The sequence below is a fragment of the Eucyclogobius newberryi genome, unplaced genomic scaffold (assembly GCF_026437365.1).
Source record: "Eucyclogobius newberryi isolate DKJ021-1_F unplaced genomic scaffold, fEucNew1.0.hap1 SCAF_14, whole genome shotgun sequence".
NCBI classification, from domain to species: Eukaryota; Metazoa; Chordata; class Actinopteri; order Gobiiformes; family Gobiidae; genus Eucyclogobius; species Eucyclogobius newberryi.
This window is the reverse complement of record NW_027315768.1, coordinates 20,055,051-20,064,229: the sequence shown is the minus strand read 5'-3', so window position 1 is coordinate 20,064,229 and position 9,179 is coordinate 20,055,051. Positions and strand designations below refer to the sequence as shown.

The window sequence follows — 9,179 nt, the reverse complement described above, 5'->3', positions numbered from 1 at the left end:
AGACCGGCTGCATCCGTCGTACTTTTGAGTTCCAGCTGCTTCCTTCTGGACAAAGGTTTCTTTTATTATTTAGTCCCAAAATCTAAAACGAATTGTTTTAAGAAAAGCTTTGTTCCAATTGCTATTTCATTAACGAACAAACTGTGTTAATCTAATTCTTTTGCGGAACCGTTTCTACATTATTTTGATGGAATTGACTCATCATTTTGCAACACGTTATTCTAATTATGATATACATGATTTATCTATGTATTTGTCTGTATTGTGAACATTATGCATGGCTATGTGGGACCAGAATACAAGCTGAAGTTACAGTTGTTTAAAGAGCGAAAAGGGTTAAAAGGGGGCAACAGACAGTTTATGTACACTATGTTTGACCTATTTGAAGTAACCTGCCAAACACACGACCGCATTATTCTCATAGAAGTGTGTCATTCTTTGATTTCTTAAAGAAGGAGATGGCATGCTCAAACATTTGACCTCATAACATGCTGCGGCTTTGATGCGTAAACCTCAGAGGTATATTTGATCACAACATCACGTCATGTCACGTCACATCACTTCTACCTTTTAGAACAACCAGAACTGACAGCAGCTTTGTGAGGGAAACAGGAAGCTTGTTTTGTTTGTGTATCTTATTGGACCCGGAGCCTATGGGCATTCCTGTAGCTGTCTTGATTCCCCTCGCCTCGCCTCACCTCTTCCCCTCGACCTGCTCTGCTCTGCTCTCCGGTCGCCTCTGGTCTTTGGGGGGAAGCCAGACTTGTCTACCCACTGCAGCCTGTGTCCTCCAACCACACAAACGCACACACACAAACACACACCTTCTCCTCTGCGCTCATTCTCTGTGGTTTTCACTCATGCTCTCTCACAAAAGACCGTGCAGCCGTCCCCAGGGAAACGCATGAATATGGAAGAGGCTGGCCAAGAAGCGCATGACACACACCCCGTTCCCTCTTATCTCTCCTCTTCACTTCTTTATCTATATGTGGATACCTGGAAAAGAGACTGCAGGCACTCCCATCCTCCGCCCTGATGCTCTCCACTCCCGCCCCAACTTTTTTACATAAAAGCATCTCCCTCTAGATTAAAGCTATAAAACAAGACTGTAACAATATATGGCAAATCTGTACTATTCTCTTTTAAATTATCTTTTTTTTATAATTATTATTGATGGTTTGATATGTTTGTATTGGGATTTTAATGCATCTTTTCTTATTTGTAAAGCATTTTGAAGAACTTTGTGTGCCAATTGTCCTCTACTAATATATTTGCCTTGCCTAAAATGGGGATAACAGTGGAGTAGTTGGCTTGGTAGTTATTATTATTTACACTCAATTGTTGTATTGTTCCAGTGTAATTGTCAATAAATTCATAGTAATCTTATTATTATATTAGTATTATTATAACTGCTTCTAAAACCACGCTTACAGACGCACATAGGAGCAGAAGTACATAGGATTTCTGAAAAGCGCCCATACTTTTTCATGCACAAAGCCGGCTAGAATTTCCACAAAGCACAGTCTGCACTTTGCACAGTGAGACAGAGTGGGCTGGCCCTGGCACAGCTCTACGCTCAGGCTGCCTGGTGATTTATCTCCATAGTGAAGGCCTGGGCACTGAAAGGTTGAGCTCTGCCAACCTCTGTTCTCCTCTGACCACCCGGCGCCCACGTGTGGTACTCTGGGGTACAGCTGTCCCTTTTAATAACCTGCAATGACGCCACACTTTGAATGGTGTGCATTTGTCTCCAGCACAACAGCTTATTGCACACAAGCTACTACACAGGGTTTTAGAGGTAATATACTGCACTGCTACTGAGAATATACAGACAGCAAAGTCTTCCCAAAACCACAAAGATGGATGTTTTTTTCAGGCATTGCATTGTAACGCTAGAGCCAAATGTGTGTGATCGACTAAAAGCCCACGCAGAAGCACCCAAATGTAATGTTTACCTCCAGATCAACTTTTTATCCAGCACAGAGCCTAAGGGATATACACTTTAAACTTAAATAGAAATATAATACATTTTACATTCACTTCCAACAAAAAATGGAAAAAAATAATAATAATAATGAGTCTAGAGCAGAGGTTCTTTCAAAGTCAGGGACCCCTTGTTGGTATGAAAATATTTGCAGGACCTCCACAATGGCATCACGATAAAATTCACAAGTTCATTTTTATAATAAAAAAATGTGTATGAACGATTAATTTCTCAAAATCCTTATTTTATTGGTGTAGTTGTTGTTTTTGTACTTCAAAAACATTGAATATTTGGGATTGTTCATCATAAACTACAGTATTCAACTTTGACCATTTTGGGGGCCCCAAACACACGGCCCAGTGTTGAGACCCTGACACTGAGACACTGGTTTAGAGTGAGTCACGATGGGATGTTTAGCCTCATATAGTTCAGTGCACACCATCAAACAAGCACCAGAAAATGTAAAGACATGAAGAAGAAATTAAATGTAGAGGGGGGAAAATAAGGGGGAAAAGTGACTCTATGTAGTACATCTAATGCACACATATTGTACACAAATGACAGTGAGGTACTCACTCTTGCACTGCCCGGGCTATAGACAAAGCAGTGGAGCCTGTCTCATTAACACTGTCCAAGGTCACGTTTGGCAGGTCGTCGTCTTCACTATCACTCTTGATGTGCCGTGGCGACAGACCGTTGAGATCCGAATGTCCTGGAAAGAAAGATGTACACCAGATATTATGGGCGTAGCATGGAAATGCCTGATTTCTTCTGGTCTCTGGGGCTAAACAGCAGTGGGCCTGGTTACTACTTGTAAAGGAGAATGCAGAGAATAACTCCAAGGTAAGACACTTCACCCACCTCGTCTTGTATGAATGTCGTGTGTGAGTGATTGGTGAGTAAATGTATAATGCAATGTAAAATGTCTTTGTAAAACGTATAATTATTACTAGATTTTACTGTCTGACTTAGCTTGGATCAATCAAGGTTGGAGTAAATATTATCTTGAGCCAATTGGGTGTCTGCTCATAGGTGCTGTGCATGACAAGGCCTCAGTGCAGAGATTTTCAGTCAGGAGCTGTCAATCTAAACTAAATCTCAATTTACGGACAGAGCAGTGGAGCGTGACACAGTAGTCAGCGGTCATAGTCAGAGAGGAGAATGCAAATAAGTCAGTCCCACATCGGCACAGGCTGTATTCTTTATCAGACTCAGATAAGAGGGACTGCAGGGTAGTTTGTGCATTGTTTTGTTGTTTTTTTTACAGCTTTTGTGCAACTTGCAGAAACAAATGTAATTCTCTGTAGATATCTTAATTAAATTGACATTTAGAATAACCTTGTTTGATCTCATAACTAACATTTTTAAATTTCCAACATATTATGTATTTATTCACATTCTACAAGCAGTTGGAAACACCAGAGTGCTGCACATCCACAGTAGTGAAGTGATATACAGAGCTCACATTATACTACATACTGACTGACAACCACTTCTAATCTCCACATACAGAAAGAATGGTTGTGGGGCGGAGCCCAGGAACACAGGGAGTTTTTTTTTTTTACAGATACAGATAACAGCGAAACACTTCTTTCCTGCCTCTTCGTATCTGAATGTCACATCTACAGGTGTCTTCAGTGCTCAGGTCATTGTTCAAATTGTGCAAAGTATGTTTTATTATCCAAAATACAACCTGATTTTTATGTAAGTATAGCTAAGGATCTTATAGAGTTTCAGAGCTACATTTATACCTGGCGTGTTTGACGTCATTCTCCACTGGCCTTTCAGTTGAAATTGTGATCATAATGGGCCATAATAAGGGACTGGTGGTGCAGCAGCAGACACTGTGTTATTACTCTGGGGGGCATATAAAGTAACGCTGTAGCACTGCCCGAGGTGGCTTTAAAAGGCTTCTAACTGTTGATGTAGTCTAAGAAGTGCAGAGTGGTCACTGGCTCGCCTACCCTTCAGAAACCTGTAATTAGTCAGAAATGCATCGTGTGTCGGAGGGGGTATTTTGAGCGAGGGACACAAAGGAGGAGTGCTGAAGAGGTGGGCAGAGCACTGGATTTCTTTCTTTCTCTCTCCTGTTGTTTCCAGTCAAGCCCTGTTTCCATGGTAACCTGCTGCTGGCGGAGACAGGGAGACAGCGGTGAAAAGCAGGGTACCCAACCTGAGTGCACCCATGTGCATGTTTGGCCAAGTATCTGTGCGTTCAAGTAGGTTTTTGTAGCTATAATGAAGGCGACAGGCGTGCATCACTGCGCCGGGTTTTATGGTGTCATACAAGGTAAATTTAATCCGTGAGGGTTCATGATAAATAATCTTTTTGGAGCATTTATCCATGTTCAAATTTGTTTTCCCATTAGGGATGTCACAGTATCAAATTCTAGAGTTACAATTTAAGTATTATTGACAAAACTACAATAGATCCTTACTTTTCTCCCATTGAACAAACATTAAACATAAACAGCCTGATTTAAAAGTATTTTAGATTTACTTTTTAGAAGTAGTAGTAAAACTAATACCAGTAATAGACTGAATTGAAATTACTCGCTTCTAAAATGGTGACAATACTTTATAAATTGTACATTATTAATAATACATAATTTTTCTTTAGTTAGTGATTATATTGTGACTTTAGTAATCAGGATTATTGGTTGACCGAATGATCTTGACATCTCTATTCCCCATAAGAAATATACCTGCAGATGTCTTTTTCTTTTTTTTCCTTTGAGATACAGATTTAGTTTGTGTCATCCAAGAAGTGTTCCTCCATGTTTTTAAAGTCCACACACCATCACCAGCCTTGTTCAGATAGTTTCAGAATTTAAATTGGTTTCATGTCATTAGAAAATAAGCATCTTATAAGATAGCAGGTATTGTTTCTGGCCTCATTTAAACTTCACTCGTCAGTGCTCAGTCAGAGGGCGAGTCTGGGCACCTTCTGAAGCATCCCATCCTAATGTAACGGTGACGAATGAGTGTCCTTTTTATTATTTTCCCTGAAGTGCAAAAATCACTAGTATTTTCATTTTGATAATGAGAGTAACTGGAACGGATTGATAAACATTATCTTTGTCGATTGTATTTTGCGATGAAAACCCATGCCAAACTCAATTGTTGACAAAGGATTTATTGGGGAAGATGAATCACTACAGAAATGTACTGAATAACACCCTGATCATGTAGTGTAACACAAAATTAAAGCAATCATAAGTCATAGGGTGCATTAGGTGCCAGTGCCTCCATCTGCGTATATTGTTAGATTTTGTGTTTATTATGTGGTTGCTACCTAATTAAAAGTCACTGTGTTCGCCACACCCAGCGTTTAACATTCATCCACTTGACTTCCTTTGTGCTGGGTGCCTTCGGTTCTGGGCAGAGCAGATATTGGGCTGTATCTTTCTTGTGTTTGTGCAAGTGCAACACGCCTTCACTATCCATCCACACCCTCTTATGAAAGTCTTGTTTTTCCTGTCCTCCTTTCCTGTGCTCTCGTTGGGAGCTCGAGGTTTTTAAACGCCCATCTCCCAGGACCACCCCACCCATGTTGTCCAAGTGTCTGTCTGAACGTACAGCCTGTTCTAATTACGCATGTATTTGTTTGGTCAAACATACAGTGCAGCACAGTGCGGAATGGAGAAGTAACTAAGTGTACTTGAGTCTGTGCAGCAGGGTGGGACGAGATGCAGCCTCTCTTACCACATGCTCAGTGTACACAGTTGGACACAGACACCTACTGTAGGGTCACTCCCAGTGGTTGGCAGTAAAACCACACCCACGGAAAGCAAAGAACAGATTAGTCCAAGCTATGTTTTGAGAACACAGAAAAGAATAGTTTAGTCTTAACTTGTTGAACTCGTCTACTATACTTCATTGTTTTTTTCAGGTATATAAAAACAGGTCTTTTTTTTTCTGCACAAACTATCTTAATTGTTTTGTTAATATGATCTATTGACATGTGATGTTTCATGGCCCGTGCCTTGAAAGGGGTCATAGTCAGGCTTGATAAAGAATGTGAAAGTTTATCAAGAACCAGCATCATTCCTAGTCACTTTGTCTGACAATGAACTGCTCATTATGTTTTTCTGTATTTTAAAATGAACCTTCTCTGGACAATATTAATATTCAGTGCATGCGCAAAGCCCGTTCTCACCTTTGCCCTTGCTTTTGGCCTCATCGAGCAGAGGTAGCATGATGGCGTTGTTGAGGCTGGAGGGTGATCGAACAGCAGTGGTGTACATGAGTGGTAGCGACTGGACCACAACCGGGATGCGGTGAACATGGCTGGTTAGCTTCCCCGCTCCCTGCAGGCTGAGCGGGCTGGACGGAGGCGGCGGCACAGAGTGCAGGATGTGCAAATACGGCTGACCTCTGACGCCGGACCCAGGGGCGACCAGCGAGCCCGGGGAGAGTACCGAGGAGGCAGAGGTGATGACTGACGGGGATGAGGAGGATGAAGATGAGGGAGAGAAGGCTGACCTGAGGGGCGAGGAGGAGGAGGTGGAAGAGGATGGACGAGGTTTGTTTATGGACAGATCCACCGGCTCAGTCTGAGTGTGGAAGTGTAGCTCGTGTGCCAGGAGATCATCTGAAGGCTCAGCTTTGACTCTGCTCAAGAAGAAGGGCACTCTATCCATGGCAGAAAAAGGGTAAACTTTGGGCGACTGTGGAAACAAAAGGGAAACTGGTATTACAAATTGTATTATTATTATTATTAGTAGTAGTAGTAGTGGTAGTAGTAGTAGTGGTAGTGGTAGTAGTATTACAGTGTATTTTGCAGCACTTTTCCACTTTCAAGACACTCAAAGCGCTGTCAATGTCAGTACAACACAATTTTATATTATATAACAGAGTAATAAATGAGGGAGAATACATTCAATGGTGCAATTTATGAGAATAGTTCTTGATTTGTCTCATTTGAGTCACATTGTCTACGCCCGCCAACAATATTTAGAACATCCACGAGGTAGTATCTCTCACACTTTCTTTCACTTGGGTGCGGGCTGCTCTATTACTCTCTTGTCTGTACAACTCCTCCTGTTTTCCATCACTCCCACAGTAATGGCTGCTGCTCCCATCCTTGTATCTCTTCTAAATCTCCTTTGTGACAGTGGAAAAACATCATATGCGCCCAATTTCCTGCACGTCTCCCTGTGTGCCTCTGCGTGAAGGGGCTCCTAAGGCCAACAGTGGTGGCTCCAAGTATCCCTCGACACATCTTACATTTAACACCGGGCCGACTGTAACATAACCACTCCATCTGTCTGTGCACTTTCAGGAACCCGCGTGCTTGGAAAACACAATAGAGAGCATACACAGGAGGTAAACATTATATTTTCTTATGCAAGGGCTTTGGATGAAAACAATATACCGGTACTTACTTTTAATGGCCTGTGTTCAATTCTTGCTACAAAAGATTTGTTTAAGAGTCACATTTCTCTCTCCTTACGTAACGCTGGTCAAATCCAAATCCGTGCCGAATTATTCTGAGTCAAGCCTTTGTGCCTGTCTCTTTTTATGTAGTAGCCGGTACTATTTATAACCCAGACTTGTGTACTTTTGTATTTTCTCAGCCTACAGGAAATGTTATGACCTTGAGCCTGAATAGAACAAAATATTTCACTCCTTTTTGGTTGTAAAACAAACCCAAACCAGTAAAACATGCCCTCCTCTGACACTTTGGACTTTTTGGTTGGGGTTCACTGGAAGGTTAGCCATGTCAGAGCAAGGTTCACTAAATGTTATGGGCTTTTGAATGCCACCCAGCAAATCTAACTGTAGCTTCTTTCACTGGATCTTGTGAATGGTTTCATTGTTTGTTTGTATTAAGTTACAAAACAGTTTTTGAAAAAGTGACCTCTATAAAGATTTGAAACATGTGGCAGAAATGTGGAACCACTAAAGCCAACATGCACAGCTCCTAGACATCAATGTTAGGCTAGACTTTAGAAGTAAAGGGGACTACATATACCATGATCCTTTGCTCCCACGTTCTAGTGCAGCTAAGAAGAAGAAATTAAACAAGCTTTTTAAATATTTAACACTTTTCAAATCCAAATGTAATGATTGTCAGGTGTTATTTCTGCAATTCCACGAGCCTAAATACTGTGTGCGCGATGTGAACACTGTAATAAAATTGTCTTATGAGATTTGAATATGATTATAATTGAATATGAAGACGGTTTAAAAATGTACTAAAAAATATTGAATAAAGTCAACTAAATTATTATTTATTTAGCTTTTTCTGATTTCTGATTGTTAGTGTCTTCTAAAACATAAAAACAGAACTAGTTCATTTTAAATGGTTCCAGACTTATTCCTCACTTTGGTAACGCAGATAAAAACACTTTGTATATCTGTACACGATTTCATGAACAAAATAAGGATTAGCCCTTTTAATATTTTAAATCAACAAAGATCATTGAAAACACTTTTAAAAAATAGTCATTTAAAACATTTTCCACCTCATCACATCAGTTTAAATTATGTGCATTCTTGTATTATTAGTAGATCTTCCTTTGCGCCTCTCGGAGTGACCAGTGTTGTGCTCCTGACCCCCGGCTCTAACGGCCCACCCTGGTGCACATGATGTTTGGAGTGATGCGATGTGATTGTCACACTCTGCCTGCAGTCGCACACAGCCCCCGGGCTTTGAACCCTCAGCACCTCCAAGACTCATCCCACTGTTTTCAAACTCTTTCTGGGTAAGTGCTCTTTGAGTTTGTCTGCTTGGCTATTTACAGCTCAGTAAAGTGAAATCAGAGATCGAGGATAAAGAGGATACTAGAATATAGAGGTAAGTATATACACATGTATTTCTGGAAGGGGGTTTTAAAATGACTTTTAAATATGCTGGTCCAGTAGTGTGAAAAGAGGCTAAAAGGTATAAATTCAACTGCTAAAAGAATCACTTTTGCTCTAATAAGAAGTGGAGAAGACAGAATCAGTGACTTAAATACATTTGATTCTACTAAATCAGTGGTTCCCAAACGTTTCCCCTTGAAACGTCCCGGTCCTGTACAGATTTGCTAGATTTGCTGTCCAAAACTGTGGTCACTATAGGGGCCTCAAATTAAAAAAGATACCTAAAAAGCTTTTTTTTTTCAGTCAAACAATACGCAATTTAAAAAAAAAAAAGTCCCAATGTCCTTTTTCTTTGCGTGCAGTTTTACAATTTAATTTGCTTGAA

General features: G+C 40.7%; 1 protein-coding gene across 2 annotated transcripts in view; it reads right to left on the bottom strand.

The window, feature by feature from the left end:
- klf12b (Kruppel like factor 12b) overlaps window positions 1-9,179 on the bottom strand; it is a 34,170-nt gene that overhangs the window by 8,714 nt on the left and 16,277 nt on the right. For both annotated transcript variants that reach the window (XM_072444860.1, XM_072444859.1), the window contains 2 exons: window positions 6,144-6,654; window positions 2,561-2,696 (listed from right to left, as the gene is read on the bottom strand). In XM_072444860.1, coding sequence (XP_072300961.1) covers window positions 2,561-2,696; window positions 6,144-6,654 — 647 coding nt within the window. The remainder of the gene's footprint in view (window positions 1-2,560; window positions 2,697-6,143; window positions 6,655-9,179) is intronic.